General features: G+C 47.3%; 1 protein-coding gene across 1 annotated transcript; it reads right to left on the bottom strand.

Moving 5' to 3' along the window:
- Window positions 1-1,385: 1,385 nt before the first annotated feature.
- On the bottom strand, window positions 1,386-12,151 carry LOC104168679 (xin actin-binding repeat-containing protein 1). The gene is made up of 3 exons (XM_009709344.1): window positions 11,997-12,151; window positions 10,711-10,764; window positions 1,386-9,068 (listed from the first exon to the last, which is right to left on the bottom strand). Exon 3 carries the CDS (start codon window positions 9,066-9,068, stop codon window positions 1,386-1,388), a length of 7,683 nt encoding a protein of 2,560 aa, XP_009707646.1. The 5' UTR covers window positions 10,711-10,764; window positions 11,997-12,151.
- Between the last annotated feature and the right edge of the window lie 1,918 nt (window positions 12,152-14,069).

The following is a 14,069-nucleotide window of genomic DNA, read 5'->3' as shown; positions in this document are numbered from 1 at the left end:
TAATGGCTGGTTCATCAACTGCCCCTCCTTGTAAGGCTTATGGAGGCACAACACCTCAGGTGCCTTCTCACACGGAGGGAATGGGTACAGGCAAGTGTTCAGATCTTTCTTGGTGTATACATCCTACCCAGTCTCCACACACCTACTCGGGGTCCTGGATTGCGTGGTTTGTATCACCCTGGACTCAACTCAGTTTTCAGACGAGAGTATGAACGCTGCTTGGTGCAGGGCTGATAATCCACCCACATTGTAGAGAAGATGTAGACTAAATCCCTCCAGTGATTTAGAGTGCTCTCAATATGTGGTTCTACTGGTACATTGACAGATGATTTCTAGGTATTTTGAAAGGAAATAAGCACTCAACAAAAGAAACTCAACCAGACCAAAGTATTTTTAGAGGTAATGTTTACCTTCAGAACGCAGCAATAGAAGATAAAAAAAAAAAAGCCACGAAATATCTAAAATCTTGAGTTGAGAATGTACAAAACAAAGTCATAATAAAAAGAAAATTGCTTTACAAAGTCTCAAAATGAATTTAAACAGTAAACATGTATGAAAGCATGGAAAATCTAAAATAAGGCTTTTGTATATATTGAATAATAAATTACAATTTTAAAAATAAAGAAAGGAAAGCAGTAACCATTCTGTCTCAAGTAGAGAATCTTTCATAGCATCTTTCTTTGGGGGAACGGCACTGATAATTGCTGTAGGTCTTGGCTTGACGATTTTCAGTAGCATTGAGCACTTTCCAGGAACTGAAAAAATAAACTGACAAATACCTCCCCCAACCCCAATAGTGAAAGCAATTTGAGATTTTTGTTTTCCTTTTCTTTTGTTAATGGCTAAGAGAAAACCTATTCAACCCACCCATCAATATAAGCACGTGTATATATATGTGTTTAGGATGCCCTTCTTGAAAAGTCTGTATTGACAATAGAAAAAGAAGGTAGCATAAAGGTGTTTGTTTGTCAATGACCAGATTGGCTGGATCTTTAATTGATCCTACCTATCCTTTCTTCTGCATTAGTTCAGAGAAGCCCGATACAACATGCCCCGCCTCCCTCATGCCCAAACGCTCTAGGGGGAAGAAGCTACTCTAAGATGCCCATGGATGGATTTTTTCCCTTGTGCTTCTAAAAGTGTCAGGGCTCTGGGTTGTGGTGCAGCACCAAGTCTGTTGGGCTGACCAGGTGAGGGCTGTTCTCCTCCAGTGTCAAAGCAGACTGCATTTGTCCTATCTGTATGCAAACACCAAGACGATGACCCTGAGAAGTCCTTAGGGTGCAGATGAATCCCTGTGTGTAACGTGGATAAACCAGGAAATTTTTTTTAATGTGGCCTTTCTTTTTTGTCTTATATAGTTCTTTCTTGGTCTCCAGAATCTCTTATTTCTTTGGCTTGGAGTTGCCAAAGGTGACAAAGACCACTCCTGGCTCCTGAAAACTGCCGTTGGTGTGGAAGTTCTCTCCTGGGCTCTTCAAGTACCTCTGAAACACAGGTGAGGCAGATACCTCATATTGGGGATGAGAGACGACATCGCATGTGGAAGCTGTTTGTGTCTCAGATTGCTTGGTGACTGTGGTGGAAGAAGTGATGATTTTGTTTCCAAACTGGTCCATTTCCTCGTATTGCTCCATGACAGTCCGAGTGGCTCCATAGAGCTTGGACCCATCGGGCCCTGTCTGCAGCTCCAAGATGCTTTTCTGCCTCCGTGGATTTTGTGGGCTGGGGACATTCAGGGACGAGTAGTCTGAAAAACCTCCTTTCATCCCACAGTGGCAGCTACCTTTGGAGATGTCCAGAGGGCACCTCTCTTTCTCACTGAGGGGATGGTTGGCATTGCCAAAGGTGTGTTGTTTCATTGAGCTCAGCCCAACTTTTGTTTGGACAGGCTCTGGTCTCTTCTCAAAGGGGGTCACGTCATGCCCAGTAGACCCTGGTGAAGGATGGTTAAAGGAGCTAAAGCTGTCCTGAGCAAAAGTATCCTTCTTTCCTGGAGTGTCAAGACAGTCCGGTGAAGGGACGTCCCAGGGGGAATGTGTCGTCCTGGGTGATTCTGCTGGTTTCCTGGCAGCAGACTCAATGGAGATGTAGGAAGGTGAGGAGGGAGAGCTGACACGAGACTGAACGAGGCAGGGGACCTCTAGCTCTGCCTTGGTTGCCTCGTTTTTTTCTGCCATCTTTGCACCTTCCACAGATGCTGCTTCCCCTGTCTCCAATGTGACTCCCTCCTGCTTGGCTTTGCTTGATACAATACTGATTTTACGGATATTGCTGCTGCTCACAGAGCTTTGGGTGTTCCCCAGAGACTCCTTGAAGAGCCCTGAGAGCCCAGCGATGTCTGACTCAGACTTCAGACTGGAGACAGAATAAAGAGCTTTCTTGATGGCCTCCTCAATGTCCAGGAGCCGGGCAAGTGTCTGCTCCTTCAGGTGGATAATCTCAGCACTTGCTCGTTCCAGGTCCCCGAAAACCAGCTCCACTGAGGAGACACTGTCAGTGTCCTCCCTTGTCCTGTCCTGTTCCTTGGCCTGGTGGGCCTTCTGACGTACAACCCAGTCAGGGACCTTCTCAAAGAAGCTCTTCAGAGCTTTCACGTCCACTTTGCTTGTCTCCTCCTCAAACTCCCTCACCCGAGTCAAGATCTCTTGCAGTTCCTCCTGTCTCCTGAGGTTCTCAAAGATCTCCATAGCCTCCTTGACATTGCCTTTCATGATCTCCTCTTTGTGTACTGACAACCTCTTCCGACGCTCATCTTCTGTTTCTCTCTTGTTTTTTTCTCTCATAACAACTGCTGGCTTCTCCTGGGCAGGTGTCTCTGTCTCCCCATCAGTACATTTCAATTGCCTACTATTCCCTTGCTGTTGCTCCTCAAAGGAATTCGTTGGCTGCTGGTGGAAGGACATTGAATGACACATTTGCCTCCTCTCATTCACCTGCTGCACCACTCTCTGACTATCCCACGATCCATAAGAATTAGACACACTTTCCCTTTCCACCTTGGATGAGGCATTTTGTGCAACGTCGTCTCCTCTCCTTGGAGGAGTGATGCAGCCCACAGGGGAGGTGCTTGGCTCAGTCTGTCCTGGCACATTAAGTTTCTGTGCTCTACCAGGACAGGTTGGATGTGATGCTGAAGAGCACCCGTTCTTGTCTTGGCACAGCTCTATGTGCCTCTGAACCACCTCACCTGGGCACCTTCTTGGAGCTGCTGCTTTCCCGCTCATCGATCCCTGCTCTACTTCAGAACTAACCACTCCATTTTTTATTATCTTTGAAGTCTTAGCACTGTCTGAGTCCACCTTTCCTTGTCCTCCTTTGCTGGCCTTATACCTTTCCTCTGCCATTTGAAGAGGGGTTTTGGCAGTGTTTTTTGGCAGCTTTCCATCAGGGCTCGTACCCTGAACTGTGACAGGCTTGTTCACTGATGTTTCTGAAGCACAGCATTTTGCCTGAACCTCCCCATGACCTGATTGTTCACATACTTCCATGCAGCTTAATCCCAGCTCTGTCGGGGGAGGCTTTGGCTTGCTGACCTCCCTCAGACCTGCAGGTTTCGGAGGCAGGGGTGGAGGGATGGGTTTGGTTGATCTGCTTGTGCTGTTATTTGCAGAGCCAGAATGTGCCTCGTGTAAGAGGTGCTCAGGTTTTGGAGGGGGAACGGGTTTTTTTCTGGATGGGGCAGTAATTTCTGGTTTTGGAGGAGTCTTGGGCTTCTCTGCAGGACTCTGATCACTGGGTTTGCAGGACAGAGAAGGGAGGGCAAGAAGAGGGGTCTGGAGTGGTGCAGAACATCCTGGGGCTTCGTCTTTGCTGGTTGGTAGTGGAAGGGCACCTTCTCCTGTTGCTTTAGTTGAGGGTGGGCAATGCTCTACTTTCATCACAGCAACTGAGGGAGGAGGAGGAAAGTCATTATCAGCCTGCGACCCTGAAGCCACTACAGCAGTCTGGTTACTAACGACTTGAGTCTCATTTTTCTTTTTACACACAGAATAGGACTGCCCTGCATTTCTGTATATCATAGCGGCTTTAAAATCCCCTCTGGAGACATTAACGTTAGACTTTTCCAGCGACTGAAGTGTGGCTTTTAAATTACCTCGGACAACATCCTCCTTTTCTACCAGGCGCTGTTCTGTGGCAGCACTTTGCAGTGCTCTGATAGCTGTCTGTACATCCCCTCTGACAATAACATCTCTTTCTTCTTGCACTGATTGCTCTTTGTAATCAGACTCAACAAAAGGGTTTATATAGGTTTTCACGGGTGTGGCAGTATAAAGGCCATCCTTAATGCTAAAATCTCTACTAGGCACAACTTGGCTTTCCTGGCTCAACAGTTGTCCTCCCTGTACTTCCTCTGAAGCACTGACCTTTTTGTGTGATGCTACGCTCTTCTGAGACATGCTTGTGTGGGTCTTGGATGTCTCCTGGACTCTAGTGGTGGTGGTCCTGATGGTCGTGCTGGTGCTCTCCTGCGTGGTGGATGCAGAGTCTTGTTGGCGTAGGGTTGACTGAAGGGTCACTGTCCCCTGTGTGCTGGCTGCCTGCTGCCTGCAGGCCACGTGGACCTCCTCCCTGTTCCTCTGTAACTTGTTCTGGACATGATCTTGAATGTTTTTTGCTTCTGCTGTTGCTATCCTCAGGCTTTGCATTGCGGCCTGAAGATCACTCCCAAGGACCTTTTCTTCTGGCTGCATGTGGCTGGCTCCTCCAGTCACCAAACCCTGCTGTTTCCCAGCCACTTCTCCCCTCTGAGCAATCATGTGGGTTTGAAATTTACCTTGCGTCATAACTTTGGGTTCCTTCAAACTGGCAGCGGTGGCTTCTTCTTTCTCTACCTGCTTGCTGACATCTGCAACTCTTTGGATTGACTTCGTAGTCACTTTAAGCCCTCCCGACAGAATTTCTTCCTTTCCCACCACTGTGGGCAGGGGCTTCCCAAGACATTGCACAGTGGTGCCCGTCACACCTGCTGCATGCACAGCCTCTCTCTCTAATGCACCCTCTTTGCCCATGCTTTCATACGCGAACACATTTTTTGCTCCCTCCATAGCCATCGCCTCACCCTCTGCAATTATTTTTTCGATTCGTTCTTTATTTGGTAAGATATGTATCTTAGTCCCCTGCACAACCCGTGTGGCACTCTCATCTGCTCCCTGCTCTGCTTGGGAAGAGATGAGGGATTGTATCTCTGACTCCTGCTGGAGGTTCTTCAGATAGTCTAAATCTCCCTTCTCAATGCAGCTGGCAAAAAGCTGGACATTTCCCTTCTCATTGTCCTCACGCTTAATGGTTGCTGTTGCTTTCTGCTCTTGAGAAGAAGCCAACAGGTTCCCTATCGTTGACTTCACATCCCCCTTGACAACTTTCTGCTGGACAGAATGGAACAGGAGGGAGTAGAGAGTCATCTTCACTGATCCTGACTTTGTTTCTTGTAAGACTATCCCCTTTTTGATGGAAGCGTCTTGACTGAGGAGACCCTGTAAAGCCTTAGCTACATTTCCGCTCAAGTCCTCTTTGCCTTTAACGGCTTCACTCTGGTCCAGTAGCTGCAATGGGCTTACTTTGATCTTACCCTCTCTGTCCTCCTCCACCAGCAAACTCTGTGCTTCCACATTGGTTCTGTGCAGGAGCTGCAGCATGATCCTTTGCAGATGGCCTCCCACTATCTCCTCTTTCAGGATCTCTGGAGAACCTGGGCTGCTAAGCTGGTACTTCACCATCTTCACACTCTCCATATCATTGGCTTCAATGAGGATCCCATCATGCTGAATAGCCTGGCAAGTGCAGAGCGTCTCTAAAGTCTCCTTCATCGTCCTTTCTTTCCGTTCTGTTTCTATACTACCTTCAGAAGCACTAAATTTATCCAAGGGTGTACTCTCAAAGAGCCACGTTGTACTTTTCACATCTGCACGAGGGATTGCTTCTTGGGTCCCAGCACTGGCTGTCACCTCTGGGTCCTTAAGGGTGTCCATTGGCTGGGTTTCAAACAACCAGGTGCAACGTTTTACATCTCCTTTCTGGTTGTCCTCTCTCTGCACTGTACTGATAGATGAGCTTCTCTCTGCATCCCCATACAGGGAGTCCACAGGCTGGTTTTCAAAAAGCCAAGTGGATGTCCTCACATCACCCCGCTGAACATCACTGACACTGACCATCCTCACGTACTTCTTCTGACCCACTTGCTGGGACTCAAAGAGCTGCTTGTTGGACTGAACATCTCCCTTCTGCACATCAACTACTGTTCTGGGCACAGACATCTTACCCCCTGAGAAGGAGTCAAGAGGCTCTGTCTCAAACCTCCACCGGGCTGCCTGGACGTCTCCTTTCTTGATGTCCTCTTGAGTGACAGCCCTAATCACAAACACCTCTTCTTCCTTCTTGATCTGATCCAGGGGCTTAGTTTCAAACAACCACCGGGCCCCTTTCATATCACCTTTCAAGATTTCTTCTTTCTGCACTGAGGTGACCTCATGGTATCCACCCTCTTTGTCCTGGATAGCGTATAAGGGTTGGCTTTCAAAGAGCATTGTGCAGGACTTGACATTAGCTTTGCTCGTGGTGTCTTTCTGGATCTTCCGGAGCTCTGTCTCATCCACTTTGTCATGGATTTGGTCAAGGGAATAGGTCTCAAATACAAACCTTTTGCCTCCAACATCTCCCCCCTTGGTATCCTTCTCTGGAGGGATTTCCTGGATGCCCTCAGAGCTGTCCTTCAGCGAATCCATGGGGTAGTTCTCAAAGAGCCAAGTGAACTTGTGCACAGATCCGGCTTCAATTGTTCCTTCATCCTTCTGGGATGTTGGTTTGGTGGACGTATCCAAAGGCTTAGCTTCAAAGAACTCCTTCACTCTGGACACTTCCCCAGACTGTATCTCCACACGACTGGAGTACCGCATGGCTTTTTTTCGGTCAGCTTCACCGACAGCACCGCTGCTCAAGGGTTCGGTCTCAAATAGGTGCCGGACAGTTTTGACATCAACACCCTGTAATTCGTCCTGGCTGTATGCCTTACTGACTTGTAGATACTGCTCTTCCTGGCCTTTCAGGGAGTCCAGAGGCTGAGTCTCAAACATCCATGTGTATGACTTCACATCAGCTTGGGGCACACTGACATCCTCCTCCTGCTTCTTCTCAACCTTCTCGTACAGGGTGTGCATGGGCTGGGTCTCAAAAAGCCACCTGCAGGTCTTCACATCCCCCCGCTGGGAGATCTCCCGCTTCACCGAGGGATGCTCCTCACCTTGCATGGCTTGGTGATGAATGACATCCATGGGCTGCGTTTCAAAGAGCCACTTGGCTGTTCTGACATCACCAGCCACCACCTCTTGTTTTGTGATCCCCCGTATTATGTCTACTTTCTTGGTGCTCTCATCAAACTGGTCCAGGGGCCTGGTTTCAAACATCCATTTGTAGTTCTTGACATCACCACTGATGATTTGCTCTCTGCTTACAGAGGTGACTTCATGGAAATTGCCAAAGCTATCCTTAATGGCATACAGAGGTGTTGTCTCAAAAAGGATTTGGTTGGCTTTGACGTTGCCAGCTGGAATCTTCTCCTCTTCTTTGATGACAGGCTCAGCATCAGCCTGCTTAATGCTGTCTAAAGGGAGAGTCTCAAACAGGGTCTTGAAAGACTTCACATCCCCTTTCACTACCTCTTCCATGCTGGTGGCTGGAATTTCTTCCTCAAATGCCTTGGAGATGCTGCCAAGGGGACAGGTCTCAAATACATGTTTTCTTTGCTTCACATCTCCCTTCTCCTCTGCTGAAAGCTCTACTTTCTTTAAACGTCCCACCTCAAAATTGTCTTTCAGGGTTTCCATTGGCTGGGTTTCGAATAGCCAGAGTGTAGATTTCACATCACCTCCAATGACTTGTTCTTTGGCTACAATGCTTTCTGAAGCTTCTCCTTTCAGAGAATCAAGTGTCTGGGTCTCAAAGAGCATTCGCTGCTTACTGACATCTGCCCCTGTGACAAAATCCGTTGAAGCCTTGAAATCCTGTTCTTCAACGGTGATTTCTCTGATGGCATCCAGAGGCTGAGTTTCAAATATCCACCTTGCTCCACTGACATCTGGCCTTCCAATTTCTTCCAGTGAAATCCCACGGATTATTTGCACCTTGGAAGTGTCCTTGTTGATGGTATCCAGGGGCTGAGTCTCAAACAGCCAGCGAGCTGTTCTGACTGCATTGCTTTGAATTTCTTCTCGGCAGACGGACTTGATTTCATGGATATTCCCGGTTTTGTCTCTGATGGCACAGAGAGGCTCTGTTTGGAAGAGCCTGACAGTCTTCTTAACATCACCTTTTAGCTCCTGGATTTCTGACTTGAGCTGTAGGATGCTCTTCTCCTCCACTGAGCAGCAGCGTCCTATAGCATCCAAGGAATGTGCTTCAAAGAGCTGTCTGGCACCTTTCACATCACCTCCCTGGACTGGGTCCTTAAGAACCGCCTCCTGCACTTCAGTTTCATCCGAATACAGTTTGTTTAATGAATCCAGTGGTTGGGTTTCAAACAGCCACCGGGCAGTATGCACATCCCCTCTGGCAAGGTCTGTTTCTTTTATCTTGGCTGATGTTGACAGACTGTCCCCATTGATTGACTGGTTTTCAAACTTCAGGGAAGTACTTTTCACATCCCCGCCGGGAATGACCTCTTCTTCTGCCAGCTTCTTTGTGGCTTGATGGTCCCCAATGGAGTCAAGGGCCCAATTCTCAAAAATCCAGCGCATGGACTGAACCTCTCCTGGAAGAACTTTGTCCAGGTTCACAGATGCCTGTGCGTTGGGATCTTCAGCCTTAAGCATTTCTGCCAGGTCCTCAGTCACAGCTTCTTCCAAGTTCTTCCTGAGCTCAGGATGCATGTGTCTGTAGAGCCTCTTTAGCTCGTTCACTTGACGCTGCTGGTAGAACTTGGAGAAGGCTTGCTTTGGAGGAGGAACAGGGAGTGGGTTGAGATCCTGGCTCCCTGGAGGGACGACCTGGACTGAGCCAATGGCGGGAGGGGGAGGTAAGTCGTCTTCCATTTTCTTGATGGCAACTTTAGATGGTTTCTGAGCTTCCGACATCTTTAGGGAAACAGTTTTAAATGTCAGCGTCATCTCTTACCCCCTGCCCCCAACCCCATGGCCATTAACAGTGAGAACGGCAAAGGAAAAAGCCAGCCAACAAGGGAAATCCATGCACCTACTAAGCTCCATACCTCTGGTTCAGTAGCACACAGCACTCCAAAGCATCACACCACTGCACACGCTTCAGACTTGGTGTTAGCTCTGGTTCCACAGCAACGCGCCCTAAAGCGAGGTCTCTAATCCAGGCATGTGTGGTGGTTAGTCTGCAGTCCCCAGGGTTCACTCCAGCTACAGCGTAACAGCGATGCCCAATTTGGACTGTGTCAGCAAGAGAGAGTGACCACAAAAATAATGTGAAGAAAGGCTGTCTTAGAGCAGCGAGCTAAAAGTTAACTTCTCCCTCCTGCTCCCCAGTGTCTAGGGCAGTGTGAGGACCTACAGGGAGTCTGGGAACATAGGATATGGGTGCAGGAGAAAGCCAAGGAGCTATTTGTGAAGAGGTCTCAAGAAGCAAATGGGGAGAGGGAACCAAACAGAAGTGTCAAACTGAGCTGATGAGGACAGACTATTTTTGGGTAGCGGGCGAGAATGATGGGCTTTTGGTAGCACCATAGGCTGCCTGCTGCACAGGAGCGAGGGCTTGGGGAAGGATGTTTGTTTGATCTATGATTTCTTCTGTTGGACTCACAAATGTACGCCACGTCATTATTTCCATAAGAATAGATGCACAGTTATACAATTAAGAGACTTAAATAAAGCTTTTCTGACTTGCAGACTTGTACAGGCAAGAGGCTAACTAAGATTTACAAACTGCTGGAATTAGCAGGTCAAAATCTGTGCTCTGTTAGGAGGAAAGAGCAAGGCTGAGGCACCAGAGGTTGGGGTAACACCCATAGCCAGCAAAAGTTAGACCTGTTTAGACTCAGTCAGCCTGAGCTCGGCTCAAATTCACAGCGGTGTCGGTACAGAAGCGAACAGAGAGTGCAGTCATGCTGGGTTGGACTGTGGTTGTTTAGCCTACCTTTGAGCCTCATTTTCTGTATTTTTTTCTCCTTAGCTTGGGAATCCTGGGCACCGAATGCTGAACTGAATACCTGCAACCTACATTAGCTTGGCATTTATCCAAAGGGAAGGTAGCAGAGGCCTATAATCATTATCTAAAAGAGACTGTAATCCTGGTGGCTTTCCTTTCAGTAAGCAGATCTGCTGACCCTTGGCATGCCTGTGGAGTTACGTCTGTAGAGTTATGCCTGGAATATTATTAGTTGTTGCTCAAAGCAATGGCGCGCGGTGTTATTTCACTCTGTTACAGGCAGATTGTTCTGGCTAAAAATAAGTCTTGAACATTAGTTAAAAAAAAAAAAAAAGAACAGAATACCAAAATCAGCATATTTCGCAGCAAGTGTAAAATGCAAATCTTTCACATGAGCCATCACACTTTGCATGCACTTTTAAAAATAAGGGTTTTTTTGGTGATCTGTGAAGAACTTCTGAACGTGGGGAAGGGCGACTGAGCAGCTGACAGCTATATTCAGTACGAAAACGCTCCTCGCTGCCTTGTGTGGGTATTTAAATCACACTCCACTACAGTCCACAAATATTTGGTTAGATAACGGTGCTTATCTTGAACATTTCTTACCTTGTTTTTTTTCTGTCTGCGAGGAGAGTGAATGGAGTTGTCCTTCACAGTACTCTGGAAAAGACACGAGGAGAAATGACATCAAACTGCATATGAAAAGACACGTTCTCTCTCTCTCTTTCTCTCTCTCAGCTACAGAGATCAGAAAACCTTTACAGGTGAGGGTTTTTTTTGGTTCGCTGGCAGTTACGTACAGCTGGGAAAAACAAGGATTGATTAGAAATACTTGTTTCCAAAAGTATCAGTTAACAAACAAAACCCCTAACACATTTGTTTAGAGTTGAGGGAAAAACAAAACAAGCACTGGTTTCTCCAAAGTTCGATTTAGCCTATATTTTTTTTATACTTCAGTAGTTTAAAAATAAAACTGATCTACATTTGTAATTGCATTATGGATTGCGTAATTAATTGTTTTGAAATTGCTTTTCTGTTTTCCTTTTCTTAGCTTCTAACCAGCTGTGATTTTCCAATTACAGTCTCCACTCATTTATTTTCAACTGGGACCCCTTCAGTCTGGACCCCTCCAGTACGGAGCCCTGATACGTGCTTGAGAGGCTCCATCACTGGACAGGGACCCTGCAAAAGGTCGAGGGTGGGAGGGGTGCGCCTGTAGGAAAGGTCCAGGTGTGAAATCACATCCCGTGTTACTCCTGGATCACCAGTGGACCTGGGGAAATGGGAAAAATGTAGCTCAGAGCCTCATAACCCTTATAACCCGAATTATCTTACAACCCAATAATCAGCCTGGAGTGGGTGATTAAATCCCTGGATCCCAGACCAAGGGCTGTAAACAGAGGAAGACAGGGAGGTTGCACTGTGAAGTTGTCACTGAGTGTGACATATATATGTGCGTGTGTTGGAACGGATCTATCATGGAGATGTATGTATTGCTGTGTACCGAATGTTTCCTCCATGGATGTGAGTGTGTATATATATACACATGCAAATAAAGTGGAAATCTTATGTATGAATAAACTGTGTGGGCTAGTGGATGTAGACGTACGTGTTTGGTATGTGTGAATATACTGTCTACATATGTGTGTGTACACATACGCAACTTATGCATCATATCCGTACACATCAACACCTCTGATAACATTTGTACAATATTTGCAAATGACAAGGGAAAGCTGGTAGTTTTTGGAAAACCAAATGCTGTGTTTCTTCAGATTTACAAAACCAGACATGTTCTCTCTCGTCCTCTTACAACCGCTTGTTGGGACGGGACATTGTTCGGATGCCGCTGGTGATTTGTGAGGGGGAGGATGGCAACACGCGGTGCTTACCGGCTGCGCGGGGCTGCCGGCGTGAGCAGCAGCAGCAGCTGTCTGGGAGAGATAGAGAGCCGACAGCTCCTTCACGGAGGGTGCAGAGGACCTCCCTCGTCCTTGGCGAAGTATGTGGCTAGTGTTGTCTGATGTGTCTAAAAATGACCGCGTCCTCTCATCTGAAACAGGGACAGACGTGTTTGGTGAGCTATGTGCCAAAGACGTGAGGGCATGGCCAGCCTGGAGCGCAAGCATCGCTTGCCAAGGGCTCTGCCAGGCGCCTCTGCCATCTCCACACCGATTCCCCCGTCAACCCCTGCCCTGGTCCCCCAAAACTTAACATCATGCCCTTTTGGTTCAGGGAGAAAAAGTGCACATTTCCACCTCTTTCATGGCTGAAATGGACTTTGAACCTGGATGAGAGTAACACATCAGGCAGTGACCTGAAACCACTGTCCTGCCGATGCGGCACAGAGTCCACACCCATTCCTGCATCCCAGGACAAGGCCATCACCAAACGTGAGTGTGTCGGAGTATGTGAAGGAGCTATACATATTCAGCTTGAACCAATTCCAACTTTTTTAGCTCCGTGGCCGCACTGCTTGCCTATCGGCCTGCCTCACAAGCAGTTATATCCATTTATCTTTACCTTTCCCATGGGAGCCTGTTTCAGGGAATGGAGAGATGAAGAGGCTGGGAGACTTGCCCAAGGATATAGCAGGGAGTGTTTAGGAGAGTCAGAGGACCAAACCCTGCTCTTACTTTAGAGATCTGATATTTTGACCTGCACCAGCTCCCATGGGGCCTCCACTGAGGCCCAGCATGGCATTGCTGTGATATTCAAGATATTCAGCATTCCTCCTGTCTTTGTTCAGATGTCTCCCATGGAGATGACTACAGCTGAGGTTGTCCCTAGCTGGGTCATGCAGAAATGACTGCTCTGGGAGAAGGTGAGCTTTTAGCCAGACCTCCTGAGGGGTACACAGAGGGACTGGATGGTTGGAGTGGTCACACACTTTTGGATGATGCTTAGGCCATGCTCCCTCATTCCCACCTGTTGTACTCCATCTCCCTTGGTCTTCATCCCCCTAAATAGTGGGGGCTTCTCCTCCCTCTAAGGATAAAAGCTGTGATCATCCCCAGAGAGAGGCTCATGTCAAAATTAATGGCTCTAGTGTAGACGGGTTTAGTTTTCAAAGAAAGAGGCGACTCCAAATTCTAGCTAAGAAATTTCTTTTTGCATTACTCTGCTAGACGTGAGCAGGATGGCCATCTCCACCTCCCATCACAGACATATATAGAACTTTACACCTATATAATGCATCTTAGTCCTCCAGGTTAGTCAGGGCTGTAATTTCTCTATCACCAGGGTAAAAACACGAGAAAGTTCTCTCTCCAGGTTAGTCAGGGCTGTAATTTCTCTTTTACCAGGGTAAAAACACGAGAAAGTTCTCCTTTTATCTGCAGTCTTGCACTGCTGCATTTGGATTTAGTGCGGTATTTGCAATGCTTTCTGTTTGAACAATGAGCTCTCTCTCCACAAATCCAGCTATTGCACAGCCAGGAAAGGGCTGATGTACTTTTTAATATGTGCATATTAGAAGCACTGCAGCAGTTCTAGCGTTCTTTGCCCTTAAAACTCAGTCCCCAAATCATGAGATTTTAAAAATAACAAACTTAACAACTCTTTTTCTTTGTTTTCTTCATTTTGAGTTTCTCTAAAATACTGAAGGAGATTTACTCTTTTTAAATTTTCAAGTGTAGACAGCTAATGCTATATGCTAACAGATTCTAGGAGCTGGTGCTTCAAATGAAATGCCATTTCCTACAGGGACAAACATGCACCAAAAAGCCATGAAGATAAGGGCAGAGGGGCCCCAGTGAGCTTGTCAGACACTAGCCAGCGTGCTGCTGGAAGGTGCCAAACTCCAAACTTTCTCTTGTCCATGGTTCCAGCTGCTTCTGCAGATCCGCAGGCATTTTGATGCAGAACCGAGGCTGGATACATGAGGAAGCAGTGGGATGCAATACAGATTCAACTGCCCAGTTCTGCCAGAGGTCACTAGGACACCAAAGGAGGAAATAGAAGAA

The sequence above is a fragment of the Cariama cristata genome, unplaced genomic scaffold, assembly GCF_000690535.1.
Source record: "Cariama cristata isolate BGI_N322 unplaced genomic scaffold, ASM69053v1 scaffold6691, whole genome shotgun sequence".
Lineage (NCBI taxonomy): Eukaryota > Metazoa > Chordata > Aves > Cariamiformes > Cariamidae > Cariama > Cariama cristata.
Note: the sequence above shows the minus strand (reverse complement) of the source record. Positions and strands in the feature narration are given on the sequence as shown.